The 16,946-nt window shown below is 50.3% G+C and overlaps 1 protein-coding gene across 10 annotated transcripts in view; it reads left to right on the forward strand.

The window, feature by feature from the left end:
* Positions 1 to 16,630, forward strand: part of PTPRS (protein tyrosine phosphatase receptor type S) — a 98,138-nt gene extending 81,508 nt beyond the window's left edge. For 9 of the 10 annotated variants that reach the window (XM_030509394.1, XM_030509392.1, XM_030509396.1 and 6 more), the window contains 12 exons: positions 1,591 to 1,688; positions 4,275 to 4,398; positions 7,096 to 7,271; positions 7,842 to 7,961; positions 8,080 to 8,234; positions 9,838 to 10,123; positions 10,566 to 10,744; positions 11,550 to 11,676; positions 11,757 to 11,882; positions 12,929 to 13,083; positions 13,787 to 13,922; positions 14,416 to 15,683. In XM_030509394.1, the coding sequence (XP_030365254.1) occupies positions 1,591 to 1,688; positions 4,275 to 4,398; positions 7,096 to 7,271; positions 7,842 to 7,961; positions 8,080 to 8,234; positions 9,838 to 10,123; positions 10,566 to 10,744; positions 11,550 to 11,676; positions 11,757 to 11,882; positions 12,929 to 13,083; positions 13,787 to 13,922; positions 14,416 to 14,484 (1,751 nt within the window). In that variant the 3' untranslated portion in view covers positions 14,485 to 15,683. Of the gene's footprint in view, positions 1 to 1,590; positions 1,689 to 4,274; positions 4,399 to 7,095; positions 7,272 to 7,841; positions 7,962 to 8,079; positions 8,235 to 9,837; positions 10,124 to 10,565; positions 10,745 to 11,549; positions 11,677 to 11,756; positions 11,883 to 12,928; positions 13,084 to 13,786; positions 13,923 to 14,415 lie in introns of all 10 variants that reach the window. The other variant, XM_030509390.1, reaches the window with a different exon arrangement.
* The last annotated feature ends 316 nt before the right edge of the window (positions 16,631 to 16,946 follow it).

A 16,946-nucleotide genomic window follows, 5' to 3' on the forward strand; every position in this document is an offset into this window, starting at 1 on the left:
CACGAGATGCCTAGTTTGAGTGGTGGCTAGACTAGATGTCTAGTTAGCTTAGGAGAACCCTGTTTGAGTGGTGGCTCAAATGCCCGCTCTGTGCAGACTCATCCTGTCCCCAGGCCTGGGGGAGGCAGCATCTCTCCAGAGTCACTGTAAAACTGAGGATGTCATGCTTGCTTTGCCATCTCTGTGCTGAGTTTTCAGAGTATCTGACCATGCCGCTGCCACCGCCGCTGCTTTGTCACACACCAACACCCACGGGGCTCGAAATTCTCCCTGGCTTCCATCTCTTCTCCACTCCTGTCCTCATTGGGGGCACTGCGCAGGGCTTCTCGGCATGCTGCTGCCCTTGCCCATCTGCTGTCACTCACAGCGGGATCGGCTGGCAGACACCATGGGAAGCCTTTGGAAAAACATGATCCAATGCAGATGAGCAAAGCACGGAGCGCTTTTCCACCTCGTTTTCTAGTGTAGCTATTTGAGATGGGAGGATGGGAAGGATCCCTGCTCTTTCCAGAACTCCAGCTGCCCCTCTTGGAGCAGGATGTGCAAATTGCACTTCAGACTGAAAACCGAGGTGCTGCCTTTGCTGCTCAGCCCCGTTCATGGCTGAGATGTGCCTTCAGCCTGATGCAGCATGACCCTCCCGTGTGTCTTGGAGAAGACCAAGTCTGTTCCCTGGCTGTGCTGTCTGCATCAGTACAAGCACAACGGAGTGCTGGTGAGAATTGCAAGGGTGAACCAGGGTCAGGAGGCATCAGTCTCCGCAGCAAATTGCTTCCCATCACTTAGACTGAGAAGGGGCAAGAGGATCTTTTGCCTCCCCATCCATCACAAAAGGTAATGACGTCCCCAGCAGAGGCTGTGGCAGGGCTGGCACAGCCTGTCCTGTGGGTGAAAGAGGGTGAGGGCAGAGCAGCACTGGCCATCTGCGAGCTGTGCTGTAGAAGGAACATCATCCACCAGCCGCGAGCAGGAAGAGGAGCCAGTGCTTCCCATTTCCGTACCTGGTTGCACTCTTGGAGCGGTGAAGGTTAGAGCACCACGTCCATGAGCTCACCAAGAAGCTCACAGAGCCAGTGGCTGTGCAAAGGACAATTCCTGAAAAGCCTCCCCTGCTTCCCCCCATCTGCATTCCCTTCCCCTGCCCCACATCACCATGGTTGGCTGGATCCCTGCCCCTTCCCTTCTTTTGTGTTGGAGTTGGTTTCTGATCATTGCGGGCGCTGCAACATTTGCTGCGTAGGTTCCTCTGGCAGCGTTTGCTCATTTGAAGTCCACTATTGGAATCGCTCACACGCATCTGCTCTTTGGATTTTCCTTTTTGTTTTGCTCTGATTTACACATTGGAAATGGGGCCATCACGGGAACACTCTCATTTTACTGGTTTTATTATTTCCTTGATTTTTATTTGTTACTTCCAAGGACACAATTTCGAGCCCTGAATTCTTCTCTTCTAACCTCCCTACTTTCATTGCAGATCTTACATTGTAATTTATTTTCCTTTCTTGTTTCTTCTTTCTTATAACATGTGCAATGGTTGTGAATTTTAGGTATTATTAAATGAGATTCTTTTCCTGCTGTCTTGTCTTTTAGGTATGCTCAGCCACCCACCAATCCCCGTTTCCGAGCTGGCTGAACACACAGAGCATCTCAAAGCTAATGATAACCTGAAATTGTCCCAAGAGTATGAGGTATGAGCAAGAGTGAGTGCTGTGCATGGCTTTGCAGAGCTAGGAATCAGGGAATTCAGAAAGGCCCTCACCCAAATAAACATAAGGGTTTAGTTGACATAAAAAAAGCTATTTGTGTATTGAAAATGAAGTACTTGCTCAGTACTTTGCTAGGTTCAATTCCAGATCATAAAGAGGCTTGGTCCATGAGCCATTCCTGGCCAAAGAGCAAGCGTCTTGGGCAGGGTCTGAGCTCCCTTCAGGAAAAGGGATGCATTTCTGGAAGGTGGCAGCCAGACAGACGGGATGGGGTGTTGTCCTTGGGGGTGCCTATGTCTTAATGCCGAGCATGGAGAGGGCCAAGCCAAGGAATGTGACACCCGGTTTCAGATAGCTGAAGTTAATCGAGGTGAGCAGTAAGTCCTCCACAGCTGACACAATCAGCAGCCACGGAGATAAAGCTGGGAAAACAGGATGATTTGTACCTTCCATGTCTGGTCTGGGGGCTTTGTGCTCTGTTTTTCTCCTTCCTGCTAATGTTTAGTTATTCAGTTGGGCTCCTGCAGGCGACCAGCATTCCCAGTTACTATCCCAGACTGTAAAATTCCCACCTTGCCAGGGCTAAGGGGTTGGGCCAGTCCCAAGGCAGCCTGAGGGGGGAAGGCGAAGAGCATCATAGCCCCCTCCTTACCTCTGCCACTGCGTAGCAATGGCATCCTTGTTAGCAGACAGGGAAGGGCTGTGTGCTGGCACAAACCTGCTCCTGTCCACTCCTGGTACTGTGGCTGCATCAGCACTGGTTAAATCGCAGTGGTGCTGCTGGAGCCATCGGTATTGGGCTGCTTTCACTGCAGATTGACCATATGACTGAATGTTCTTTGTTGTTGTTCAAAGACATAAAATGCCCTGATGTTTTTAGACTGATAACTAGTCTAGGCTGCCCAGTGCTGTTTGCAGGCAGAGAGCAAGGGGATATTACCTGAACAAAGGACTGGTTCTGGGATGGTTTCTCCCTGGTCTGGCTTGCAAACAGCATCATGTGTGAAGCAGCTCCATCCTCACAGCTCTGCACCCACTGGGAGGGGGTTTGCTCTGCTGGGGTCTTTCACCCCACGTTTGGGTGCAGGGAGAGCAGCAGCCTCTTAATATGCTCTATCCAGATTTCAAAGGCTGATTTGCATAATGCAATATCCCAAGTGCCCTGGCTTCATTCCAGCACAACCTCCTCTGGTGGGAGAGCCAGAGCTAAACAAACATCACTAATGAAGTGAGCACGAGGCATGATGAGAGGGATGGAGAGCAAACAGACACGTTACAATAGTATAAATACACATTAGTTAGAGATGCTCCGCAGCAAGAGGACATTTTGTGAGGTGGTTTTGTACTGTCACTGGGGCTGAGCTCGGGGGTCAGCACAGGCAGGGAAGGGCAGCGGGTGCATGGAGAGGGATCAGAGGGATGAATCCAGGTCGGTGTGGGCAGGACCCTGTCCCACCATCCAGCAGTGGCAGGGAGATGGAGAGCGAACAGCGGGAAAGGCAGCTCGGCACGTTCCTGCCAAGCCTCCAATTGAGGCAAACCCCGAGGGCTCTGCAAAATGATGAAGGAATTAAGCCCTTGTTTTATTTAATTTGCTGGCTGAGGATTTAGAGGTAAATGTAATTAACCTAATTTCCATATCTGGGACAGCTGGACTTTAGAGGGGAAAAAAAACCAAACACAACCACCCAAACCTGGCATAAATCACCAGGACAGCAGAGAGGATTTTTCTCTCCAGTGCATTTCACTGTTGACTCCTTCATCCCTTCTAGGAAAAAGCCATGTTGATTCCTTTTCTTAAGGCCAGGGTCCTCACCCCTCCTCTGTCCAGGCAAGCACACTCCTCACACGCACCCTGCCAGGCTCCGTGGTGCTTCCTCCCTCCTTTGGACCTGGGAGACCTTCAGCACTGAGTTGTGGTCCCATGTAATGCTCTTTCTGCTGTCTCTGCTCTATATAGAGCAGCCAAGTCCCTTCCTGCTGCCCGTGACAGCAAGTTTTTTTCCCTTATGTTTCATATCCCATTAGCACATGTGGTTATAAACCTTGTCCTTGCTTAATCATCTTCTTCCTAGGTCTTAGTACTCACCAAGACACTGGTATATTTATGCTCTCTTAATTGTTGTTCAGTTTAACCATGCACAGATGGAGCCTCTTCATCATTTCATAAATACATCCTGATGTGCTTGTTCCTGTTCTCTCCCCGGCCGTTTATCAGCAGGGCTATAACTAATCCAGTGCAGAAGTAGGATCCAAGGCCTCTGTATTGCAGCCTGGAATTGCACTGATGCTTTTGCCAGCAGGCTGCATCATGCCAGAGGGGGAGTTGTGTCAGGTACCGCTCTGGGTGCACTTGGGACCAAGGGAGATGGGACATAAGCACCATGTGCCGCCAGGCTGGGGCTTTTCCACACTAAAGATCAGTTCTTGAGGGAAGCAAACGGTGAACGCTGCATTCCTCAGCTTGATCTTCAGAGCCATGATCTGTCCCATGTGGAACCAGGTATTCAGAGCTTGATTTGCTGCTTTTCTCCTCTCTGACTCTCATTTCTCTCCCAATTCCTGCAGTCCATTGACCCTGGCCAGCAGTTCACCTGGGAGCACTCCAACCTCGAAGTGAACAAGCCCAAAAACCGATACGCCAACGTGATTGCCTACGACCACTCGCGCGTCATCCTGCTGCCCATCGAAGGTACTGAGCACCTCCACTCCTGCGTGGTAGCACCAGGCTGAAGTTGCTGCAGAGAAATGTATTGCAAACGCTCTTCTCCCTTCCCTGCTGCCTTCTATTTATATTCTTCTCTTAACATCTCCCTGGGAGTTTAGCAAGGAGGAGATATCTCTGTAAACCAGGCATTTGTTAAATTCTGGTGGCTGCACATTCCCTGGAGCTGCAGCCCCTCATTTCGAGAGCTGATTTAGCAAGAAACTGTCTTCCCTTTACTTGGAGATCCTGGCTCGATGCATTTCTGACTAACAGGAAGAATTCAGACCATATAGTGCTTTAGAGAGAGCGGGAGCAGGTCAGTGGGTGGAGGGTACCTGGAGAGTGGATGAATGAGAAGTAAGCACAGGGCTAATTGTACTATGTGAGTGTCAGCAGCGTAGCAGAGGTGTGGCTGCTGAGCTGTACTGACATGAAGATTGCTTGATATGCAGCTCCTGCTGCAGTCCTGGCCCCTAAAAGGCTCAGAAGAAGAAGGGGTTTGTGTTAGCCTCGTAGGTCAGAAATTGTTTCTTGAGCTTCTTACGTGAGTGATGCTGCAGTCAGAAAATTTACATTAGATTTCACAACTCGTGGCTCTTGACAGAGGTGCTCTGGTACACACTGGGATAAGAGGGGCTTTTGGTGGAGAGAGATGATGGAGTTTAACAGGGCACGTGCTTTGGTTGCTGCTGCTGAGATAAGACTCAAGTTCTGCCCGCTCAGGTTTTGTGTGGCTGTGCTGGACAGATAAAGCATTTAAGACCAGTCTTGCATCACCAAGAGCTGATCATCTGAGTAGAGAGGATATGGGATGTCCTAATAACCCCCTGGTGAATGGAAAGGTTAATTCAGAAGCCTTCATGACAGGGGAATTGCTGGAATAATCTCCCTCTGCCGAGGTAATGCTGAGGGACGCGGAGCAGTGGAAGAGCTGTTCTGAGGTAACAACAGATTGTGATGATTTGCCAAGAAGCTGCACAAATCTGGTTTGGTCCTGTCTGCCATTAGAGGATTTGAAACCTTTCTGACTGTGAAGATGACTGTGTTCTGGCTTGGTTTTCTTCTGAGATTAATATTGTGTGAGCCAAGCAAAGGCTCTAAAAAGTTGCCTTGTCATTCAAGGGGAAAGAACAGAGCACGAGTGTAGAAGCAAAGGAGGCTTTGGGCTGGCCTTGGCTCTCAGGAAGGAGTTGGATGCAGGCAGCAATCCTGTCTCTGCCCAGGTGGCATCGTGAGGGACCGATGGTGCAAGTATGACTGGCCAAGGCTTAATTTTCCAGCATCTGAGAGGTTCTGACAGGTCTTGGCTGGTGTGTTCCTTCCTACCAGGCTATATTTTATGCTGAGGGCTGGAAGATGAAAGGAGTTGGAGGAATTAGTTGTTGCTTTTTCTTTGTTTTAAAGCTGGATTTGTCAAGGCTGCAGATTGTCACCGTCTGCTTGGTCAGGAAGAAGTAGTGGCTTTAATTCTGTGACTTCTCTGTAACTGGGCCTGTCACACAGCGACACGTTGCAGGAGCTCATGGCCACCATTTGAAATTACAGAGTGGACCCGAGGGGGCTGGAGAGGAGATTAATTCCGGAAGCTCAGCCTTGATCACGTTCCCGCTGCTGCTGCACAGCCGCCTTCCCTCTGGAATCTCAGATTGGGCAGGAATGGGGGCAGGGAACCCTCCAGAAATTTAATCAAAAGCCATTTCTACCAGCAGCTGAAATTACCAAGTACCCTTGAGGGCTGGCAGGCAATTCAGCGTGGATCGCACCTCGCCAGCAGAAGCAGCAATGGCTGTTGCTGCAGCAGGATGGGGACCAGCAACCCAATTTCATCTTGGTACCACTCGCCTCCTGTTGGCTCCCCTTGAGGCAGGAGTTAAGCACTTGGTACAGAGTTAATCACGGGGCAGCAGGAGCTCTCGCCAGCCTCGTGGCTCTCCAAAGCTCACCCTGAGCGTTGGCACTTGCCAGGGTCCGTTCTCACTTCAGAGCACTTTGCTGTTGCCACGTCCCGGTCACCCTCCTCGCTCTGGCAGCACCTCCTGCCACTCATATCAAAGCCCTCAAGCGAGGACATGGGCAAAGCAGCTGTAACTCAATAGCCTGGAACTCGTGCATAGGAAAAAAGCCCACTCCTAAAAACGGCAGCGGGCAGTTCAAAGCAAGTCAGAGGCTGTCATTTCAAAGCCTTTACTGCCTGAATCAAGCCTGGTTTTATTCCTTGCTTTGTCCAGCTGTAGCTCACCACCTGGAATTAGACTATGGACAGCACAGTGCGTCAATAGCTCCATTTGCTGCCATTTGCTGGGTGTGCTGGGACAAGGACTTAGCTTTGTCCTTTTGAGACCAGAGAAGCAAGGGCCCTGGACCAGGACTTTTGCTCCTGTTAGCAACAGCAGTAAGATGACCATGATTTCCAGGCTTGATATTCTGTCTCTTTAATGCCTTGTGCAAGCAGTTATTCGTCTCCCTGCAATGCAGACCCTCGAGGCGGGGGCTTGAGCTAGGAAAAACTTGCAAAAAGCCTGTTACTCCCAGCTGTGATTCTAACCCATCTAGCCATTATGGCTCCAGTACTTTTGCAGGGGAGTTCTCTGTAACAGCATTCTTGCAGAGATCTCCTCGTGCTTCCAACTATATAGAAAGTCCTGTGCAGTTCACTAACTTGCTTTTGCTGATTTAATACAGGAATTGTGGGCAGTGATTACATTAATGCCAACTACATTGATGGCTATCGGAAGCAGAATGCCTACATTGCCACGCAGGGGCCTCTGCCAGAGACCTTTGGAGACTTTTGGAGGATGGTGTGGGAGCAGCGTTCAGCTACTATTGTTATGATGACTAAGCTGGAGGAGAAATCACGGGTAAGATGCAGGAGAGGGATGACTGGTTAGTCATAATCCTGGGGGATTGGAGGGTAGGGTTGGGGAACAGCAGATCCCTTTGATCTGCAGCCCACATGGATGTCAGTGGAGGATTGCTGCTGCTTTGCCAGCACCCTAAAAGTCCAGTGATTCATTGCTTTGGAAAAAAACCCAAAGCATTCATCCTGGAAAGCTGCAGCCTCCTTTGCAACTCCAAGAGGACACTCAATCCCATTGCATGCTTTGTAGGTCTGTCTCCGAGTTAATCATGTGGCAAGTTTCACATTCAGTTCTCTTGTTTAACAAGCCCCAGTACATTCACTCTAATCTTCAGGATCATTCCAGTCTATTGTCTACATGATTGATGTGGTGTATCAAAGGCTGTGCTTAGCCAGTAGGAGCATTTCATGCTGGGTTTTTCCCTGTTGTGGTGCTCTGGAAAGACAGTTCTTGTGCCTTCCCTCCCCTTTGCGACCTGGGCAGCCTCACCTGCAACAACACAGGGCACTTCTGGACTGAGCTTCCCCTGCAGGGTTTGTTCAGCTTTGAGCAATGCCTCCTGTCTTCCAGATAAAGTGTGACCAGTACTGGCCAGGCCGAGGTACAGACACCTATGGGATGATTCAAGTGACATTACTCGATACCATTGAATTGGCCACGTTCTGCGTTCGAACGTTCTCCCTTCATAAGGTGAGCTGTCTCCCACCCCTGGTTTTATCCTGGAGATGGGCTCCCTGCACACAGCACAGGCAGGGCATGGCCTGTGTTGGCACCTCCCGTTACTCTTGGTGCCCTTTTGTCTGTGCAGAATGGCTCCAGTGAAAAGCGGGAGGTTCGCCAGTTCCAGTTCACAGCGTGGCCTGACCACGGTGTACCAGAGTACCCAACCCCGTTCCTGGCTTTCCTGAGACGGGTGAAAACCTGCAACCCCCCTGATGCTGGTCCCATCGTGGTGCACTGCAGGTACTGATTTCCTTCACCTCACTCTTGCCTGGGGCCATCTACAAGGGAGGCAGTTCAGAAGGATGTGGACTTGCACCTAGGAATGTGTGCAAGTCACCTAGCGAGTGCCCAGCCAGAGCTCTCCTGTCCCAGACAACATCTGAGGAGGATACTTGGGGTTTAAATTGAGTGCAGAATTCCCTGAGATGATGAGCGAGTGGTTCAGTTTGCACCAAGCACTTGGCTCGTGTTAGCAGTGGGAAGCAGCCCGTGCTGTGCTGGTATCTGGTTCTGTGTGTGGGGGTTGTTTCTTGTCACACTGAGAAAGGAGGAGGGTGGAGTGTGACCTAGGAAGCTGCTTGGTGTCGCTGCATTGGGTGTTTGGGAGGCAGAGCTGCCTCAGCTCTCAAGGAGAGAGCTGACAGTGATTGAAAGGGGGGGGGGTTTGAGTGCTGCAGCCACTCTGATAATGACACACTGGAAGCTCCTTTGGGCAGGTATTTTCCCTAATTCAATTTCCAACCCAACAAGGAATGCTTGCAGCCTCAACTTGGATACATCCTTGTGTTCCTCAGGCGGGTGTGGAGGAACCTGCAGGTTACTCAGCACTGGAAGACATCTGAGTTCTGTACAGGCTGCTGGGGGAAGCTAATCCTGCCTCTCCTAGAGGCTGCCATTTAAACAGGCTTTGTAAGTGGGCAACTTATCACTAACCTTGCAGATGGCAATTACCATGTACCTCAGAAGATGAATAAAGAGCTGTCAGCTCACAACATGCAGAGCCCAGAGCCCACATCAGCTGCTGCATTCTTGCCACAGTTCCAGTCACCTGCCTGGTTCAGGTGTTAGTCTAATTAACACAGATCAAGGGGGCTCTGGGCAAAAAGGGGCTGCACTGGAATGGTAAAAGGAAACCCTTTATTAACAGCAGGAAGTGCCTGGACCCACAGAGCCCTGCTGAGGCACAAATGCCATTACACACAAGTTTGATGTTACCTCGATGCACACACACATTGAGGAAAAGAGGTGACGCATGTTACTCATTACAACATCAGTAGTTTCTCAGCTGCTGAAAGATCTGAGTGATTAAAGGTGCTTTTTAAGCCCTTCTATGATGCCAGCCTTTAGTTCAGCCTATAGCCCCCTACCTGGAATTGTCGTAAGTGGGTGTCTGGTGGGAGAGCTGCTGTCCTGAGGCTGTCACAGAGGAAGAGGCAGGAGAAACGGGACAGATCAGCGTGGAGGGGCAACAGGCACATCACCAGGGACAACTTTGTACCTTCCATCCTTTCCTCAGGTGCCATAAACTCAAACTTTGGTTTGGCAAGTTTCTGTTAGACTGAGCTGAACAAAGCAAAACCTCTGCACACGGTGGCTGGGGCTAAGCCCGAGTACTTCTGCGTACAGAGCAGCCCAGAACAAGATTGCCTTTGCCTCAGGCCATCAGTAGCTGTGGTTCCTTCCCAGGCACTGAGTGTGTCTCTTGTTCACCTCTTGGCCTCATGCATCTGTTTCTACCCTGTGTTTACTGCAGCTTGTGGCAGTAGAAAGACCCCCACTCGTGGAAGGGAAAACCCTTCTTCAGTGGCAGAACAATCCATTGCTTCATCTTCTCCCCTTCCAGCGCGGGTGTTGGACGGACTGGCTGCTTCATTGTGATCGATGCCATGCTGGAGAGGATAAAACATGAGAAGACAGTGGACATTTATGGGCACGTCACCCTCATGAGGTCACAGCGCAACTACATGGTACAGACAGAAGACCAATACAGCTTTATACACGATGCCTTGCTTGAGGCTGTTGCTTGTGGCAACACAGAGGTCCCAGCCAGGAATCTCTACACCTACATCCAGAAGCTGGCACAGATCGAAGCCAGAGAGCACGTGACGGGCATGGAGCTGGAGTTCAAGGTAATGGTCCGTGCTTGGATGGGGACAGCAGGCCCTGGGGAAGGCTCTGGCTTCCTCCCAGGAGCTTTGTTCTGCTGGCATTCATGCATTGCACCCAGGGAGCCTTTATAAGGCTGAGGGGAACTTTTTGATTCCATGTTAGAGAAGTAATTACTTTTCTGACTTATGCTACTGCTGTTCCCAGAGGAGACCTACCTATGACCACAGGGGGCTTCTCTGGTCATTTCACAGTGAGATTGAATTTGCTCCCTCCTTAGATTAGGGGTTTTTAACTTTTCCTCTGGGAAGTTTTGCTCAGGGAAAGGTCTCGAGCTCTGTCCCCACTCCCCTCAAATAAAGAAGGAGGACACAGCAGGTAGAACGTGGGGGGCAAGTGGGCTTAATAGGGCTTAAGCCAAAACCAAGCAGCTGAGCGATGGTTGTGACTCTGCTTTGCCCGCAGCGACTCGCCAACTCCAAAGCTCACACCTCCAGGTTCATCAGCGCCAACCTCCCATGCAACAAGTTCAAGAATCGCCTGGTCAACATCATGCCCTACGAGACCACACGGGTCTGCCTCCAGCCCATCAGAGGAGTAGAGGGGTCAGACTACATCAATGCCAGCTTCATCGATGGCTACAGGTAACCAGCACCTTGCTGCCCACCGCGCTCTGGGAGTTCTCTGGGTATGAGTCCAAGGATGCAGAGGTACGAAGGGCTGGACAAGGTCTTAACAGGAGAAGTCAGTTGTTCTGTTCCATACACACAGTGGTACAATGCTAGAGGTGAATTCCCTCTTCCTGATGGCCAACAACCCACACACAGACTCAAATAGAGCCTTCTGATCAGCTTTATTCACTGTGATCTTAAAATTACTTATTCCCTAAAAGAAACCGAACCCTTCTCCAGCTGCAGGTCCTAAACATAGAGTGTCAGTGCGGGGTGGATTTTGCCAGTGGGAGGTTTCTAAAAACAGATGAGCCTTTTTATTACTTCCGTATGACTTTTGACAGCTTCCCACAAGCAATACATGCCCCGAGCTGCAGCCTTCCACTGGTGTGCTCAGAGCCCAGGCAGCTAAAGCTGAGCCTTAACTGAGGCAGCAAAGCAACCCCACGTGCACATATCCTCACCTTCAGGGTCAGGTGCATGCAGCAGTCCTGGCCCTGGCTGTGGTGCTGGGGTTAAGGCACCTGCATGCACCTTCTTCCATCCGGGGCATCGTGCTGGCTTTACCCCTGGGAAATGTATTCAGAGAAAGCTTGGTTTTGACCATTAGCACCAGCGACACCTCCTGCTCCCTTAGACCTTGCACTGGTCTAGTTCTTCCCCAGCATTCCCATTTGATCTCCTACTCTCCAGCCTTTGCATGCATTTCCCAAAGCTGCTTCCCAGGCAGCTCTCCCCGACCCCACTGACCCAGCGCTGGGTTTGGGCTCTCCTGCAGGCAGCAGAAGGCTTACATTGCTACCCAAGGGCCACTGGCAGAGACCACTGAAGATTTCTGGCGGATGTTGTGGGAGAACAACTCCACCATCGTCGTGATGTTGACGAAGCTGCGTGAGATGGGTCGGGTAAGTGTGTGCTAAGGAGGAGCATGGAGGGGGAGGCTGCAGCACAAGGGCTAATGGAGACCTACCTTTGCCCTTGGCAGGAGAAGTGCCATCAGTACTGGCCAGCGGAGCGCTCTGCCCGGTACCAATACTTTGTGGTAGATCCCATGGCTGAATACAACATGCCCCAATACATCCTGCGGGAGTTCAAGGTCACTGATGCCAGGGTAAGTGGTGCATTATGTCCTTGTGAGGGTTGGAGCTGGGGCTGGGCTGGAGCAGTTCAAACCCATGCAATAGGGGAGGTGGGTACAGAAAACAAGGGAGCTTGGTGGGTTTTGGCTCCCATAGGAAGGACTGAGGTGTAAACACTTCCTCTGTGAAAGTCTGGGATTATCATCAGTGGAGGAGAGGATTATCATCCCATTAGTTGCAATGAGGAACAGACCACACAAACACAGATTATACTTGAATATACTTGAATCTTCTTGCAGATGGAAAGTAGTTTTCTAACCTCTGCTCACTAATCACAGTAGTGATTCACTTTGGTAGAGCTGTACCCAGCTTCTGGCTTTACTTGCAGCTTATTTGAGATGAAAGCAGAAAATAGTATCACTCCAACCAGCTAATAAAAACCCCAGACTTGCAAAGGAGCCTCTGCACCCTACAGCAAATGCATGGCATGAAGGGGAGGCACTGTTACTCATGCTCAAAGGGCCACATTCACTCAAATAATCTTAGATTCAGTGTCAGATTTCTTATCCAAAGGAACATCTCAGAAATGTGTTTAGCAAATGGAACCCTCCCTCTCAAAGCAGTCTCCTGCTTTTGAGGTTGCCAGTTATAGAACCTGATCGTTCTAGTTGCAAGGTTGAGAAGGAGGATGCCTCATCAGTCCTGGGAGGACAAGATTTACCTTCCTGTCAGCTGTAATTCTGGCACTGTGGCAGCTCTCACTCAAGATTGATAGAGAGGCCACGACCTCACCTTGAATGGTCCTTTGCTGCAGCCTCCATCTGTGCAGGTTTGCAGTGGGCAGAGCTCCCTGCCAGGAGCATAGATCAGGGCTGACAGCCTGACTCCCGAACTGTCAGCCACAACACGAACAGCTTCATCACTGTGTGTCCAGATAACAGCCTGCACTTGGTTGTAACACAAACTTGGTTCACTTTTTGTGCCCCTCAATGACCCAGCAACATCGGGGGGATTTTCTTTGCCTCGTGTGTTCAGTGCCCCAGACCAGGGTGTTTCAGTGTTGCTGTTTCCTCCCCAGGACGGTCAGTCACGAACCGTGCGGCAGTTCCAGTTCACGGACTGGCCAGAACAAGGTGTGCCAAAATCAGGAGAAGGTTTCATTGATTTCATCGGCCAGGTACATAAGACCAAGGAGCAGTTTGGCCAGGATGGCCCCATCTCTGTCCATTGCAGGTAGGCATGTGCCAATGGCAACATCCCACTCAGCTGAGGATGGAAAAGAGCAGAAAGAATTCAAATCCCACAGTTCTCTCCCTCCTTTCCCAGCCCATCTTTGCAGGCAGATTTTTGGGGGTGGCTGGAGGGGAGGGTGCCAAATACTGTTGTTTCTGCCACCCAAATTCACATCCCTTCAGGCCTGGGCACTGCCCACAGGGCCTTCAGCGCTTTATATCTAGGGGAGAGGTATGAAATGCTGATCCTCTGAAGGAGATGGGAACCACATTGTTAATCAAGAGCTGACCTGCGGAATTAGAAGTATTTTGTACCAGTCTTAGCCTAGTTCTGCATCCCTGGCACTACTGGGTTGTGTTTGCTCGTAGCAAGAATTGTACCTCCCAGCCCCTGGGTAGGAGAGCATAAGGCATTCTTCACATTCTGTAACTTCAAAAGCCTAATATTAGTAATTATTTCCACACTGATGCTGTTCACCACTACCCAAAGCTTTCAATTCTTTATTTTATTCCACTTTCTCCAATGTACATTTGGGTCACCCCCTCTGGCAGTTCCACTATTTCCTATCTCCAGGAGGACTCCCTGAGGCTCCCCAGTTCTCACGTGGTGATAAGACACAGCTCAGCCATGGTGTAGGCTCAGCCTTTAGAGAAGCACTTGCACACTGTAACATTAAGCTCTCTTTTTGTCTCCCATCCTGCAGCGCTGGCGTGGGCAGGACCGGAGTGTTCATCACGTTGAGCATCGTCCTGGAGAGGATGCGTTACGAGGGTGTTGTAGATATTTTCCAGACAGTCAAGATGCTGCGAACACAACGACCTGCAATGGTGCAAACAGAGGTAAGGGGAGGGGGGGACCCATCCTGTCACAGTGAGAGGGGCTGAGCAGCAAACCCGCACGGCTGCAGCCAAGCCCTGGGCTGCCCTGGCTGATGGAGCCTGTGTTTTACCTTCCTAAACCAAACCAGCCCAAGCAGAAACCTTACCTGATGCTTGCTCAGCCAGCCCAGGCTGCTCTGCTGAGTTCACCTCAGCTAGAAAGTCTCTTAAAGCTCTCACCCCAGGGCACCAGCCTCGAGTCTTCCCTCATCCCCACCTCAGTGCCTCCAACCACAGCCCCTGCTGCCTGCAGAGCCAGAAGGGTTCCTGCTGGGATGATGGGTGTCAATGAGATGCACAAACTATACAGGGAAGGGGTTTCCTTCCCCAGTAGTTTGCAGCTCTTTGAGGTTAAAAGAGTCTGTACCTGGTTCCTGCCCAAGCTGGAAAGCAGGGCAGGGAGCCTGAAGAGCTGTTCTAAACCTCTGAAGCTGGTTCTCTTTCCTGTCCATAGGATGAATACCAGTTCTGTTACCAGGCAGCTCTGGAGTATCTGGGAAGTTTTGATCACTATGCAACATAAAAAGCCATCCGTTGTGCAGACTTTACCAACCACTTAAGTCCTGGAAGGCCTCTTTTGACCCAGGAGGAGTGCTTGAACTTACAAAACTGAATCAGAAGAAGTACCTTTTCATCTGGACAATGCATTGGGGAGCAGGGGGAAGGATTGAAAGGAACACCCCTTCAGGAACTCCATGTTGTAACCTGGACCGTGAAGAGGCAGCTCATGAGACTGCTGAAGGACTGCTTTAAGTGGTGACCTGCTCTTGTTACCTCAAGTGGTGTTCGCTGTGGAGGACGTATGGACATCATGAGACAGATCCAAAAGCTAAAACACACCTTGCGAGACGTTACCGCTGGAGAAGGGAAGGAAACCGACTTTGGTTACATCATTAGAGTTCAGTTTATTTACTAATATAGTTGGCAGTCTTTAAAGGAAGTCACTTGCAGAATTGAAGGTGTTCTGTAAAAGCTAAGAAAAGGAACTAAATCTCAACACTTAGGCAAACTTAGGGTCAGGAGTTCTTCTAGCTGGAGTCTTAATAACCTCAGTATCAGCATTGGGATGATTCTGGGCTTACAGGCACCTTGCAGACAGCCCCTGCCACGCGCGAGGTTTTATAGCTCACCTTTTGAATACTTGGAACATTCCTCATTTCTTCTAATTCCAAAATTTATTTTTTAGGATATTTAAAATTCTAGACAACGAGAGCGAGGCACAAACCCCAGCCCTGGCTGGGTGCTGCGGCCCCCGCCCTCCAGTGCGACAGGTAGAGGTGGCAGCTCCCCTGGGTCTGTTCCCCCTTTCCAGCACCTCCAGCTGCCCCAAAGGCATTAATCTGAGCAGAGCTGGGACACCCCGTGCCGAGAGGCAGCCCCTTGCCCCTTCTCATTGCACCCTCACCCAGCCCCAGTGCTGCTCCCCCCCGGGCCCGTTCCTACCGGGAGCATCTCACTGAAAGGAGCCCAAGAAATTCATTTCCAGCAGCCACCGGCTTCCTGGTGCAGAGACCCCCAGGGCTGCCCCGGTGCCGTGTCACCCCGAGCCCCTTGGCACAGCTACGCCCGTGTCCTGGCTGTAGGAATAAGTAGGAAAGACCAAGTGTGATGGTTCGAAGGCAGATCCTGTGAGTGGCTTTCTTTAAAGTATCGATGTAACTGTAACAAGTGACATTACCTTTTTTTTTTTTTAAATAGTGTATTTTTTCCTTTTTTTTTTAAGAAAAAAAGACAAAGAATATCAGTCAATGAATTTAAAAGAAAAATTTGCTTATTTGTTCATATTCTGTTCAAAGACAGTCTATTTTTTCACTGTAGAAATGTTACGTGTAATGGCTGTGATATATAAAAATGCAGTGCAAATTGCTACTTCTACATATTGCTTTTCTACCATTTAAAAGGTTGAACTTGCTCATGTAAGAACAAAACGTCCTTGCTGGATTTTTCTTACTTTTGGGTTCTTTTGGTTTTTCAACCGCAGACATATCACGTGGCTCTGGAGGGGCAGGCCTGGAGGTGGTGGCAGCGCCAACCCCCCTCCCCTTCACCTCTGACTCTTAATGGGGCCGGGGGTGAACTGGGGGATTAAAAACACACCCGTGTCTTACCATGACTGAAGGCAGAGGGACGGTGAGTCCAGAGCCGTGGCACACGGCAGCACACCCAGGGTTTGACCATCAACGGTGTGTTGTAGGTAACAGCCCACGTCTGCCCGTGCGCTGGGTTGTAGGTGAGATGCTCGTGTAGGTGATGAGGAGGGGAGCTGTGGAGGTGCACGAGGACAGCACTGCCCTGAGCACTGCTTGCCTGTGGCTCGTCCTTTTTTATTTTTCTAGAAGGGGTTAATCATGGCCATCAAATGCTACCCAGAAACCCCCAAACCCGCCTCGGTCCTGTCTTTAACTGAGAAAAAAAAACAAACCCAGAATCGAATGAAAGGCTTCTTCGAGATTTTACTTCTTATTTGTGTGAAAGTTGCCCAAATTTCTAAGTATGTTGCAGCAAAATCTTACTGGACAAGTTGGGGGGAGGGGGGAGGTTTTTTTCTTTGTATGAGAGCAAAGTGCTGTTGCTTTCACACTGTTATTTCAAACTGAAACAGTAAGTGGTTTTCACACCACTGTGTATGTAGATATATTGACTTTGTATTAAAGGAAGATTGTCTGAAAGGCCTGAGTGCAAACCTCTTTGTTGGTAGGAGCGGGCACCGACTGAAGCCTTTGCTCTGTGTAATGCAGTGACTGCAGAAAGCTTGTTGCTGGTGCCCAGGGCCAGGGAGCAGGTTGCTCTCCCTCTGCTGTGCTTATGCTCCTTCTAAAAATAGGCCACCTTTGGCAGCCAAACATGTGGTTGCAAAGGAACAAGCTCAGTTGGAGCTTTGGGCTGCAGTGACGCAGGCACAGGCTCGCTGCTGGTTCGAGCCTGGCCAGCACCGTGGCTCAGCCGTGGGTGCAGGGGCTGTGCCCCCATTGGGGTCTCAAACCT

The sequence above is a fragment of the Strigops habroptila genome, chromosome 20, assembly GCF_004027225.2.
Source record: "Strigops habroptila isolate Jane chromosome 20, bStrHab1.2.pri, whole genome shotgun sequence".
Taxonomy (NCBI): Eukaryota; Metazoa; Chordata; class Aves; order Psittaciformes; family Psittacidae; genus Strigops; species Strigops habroptila.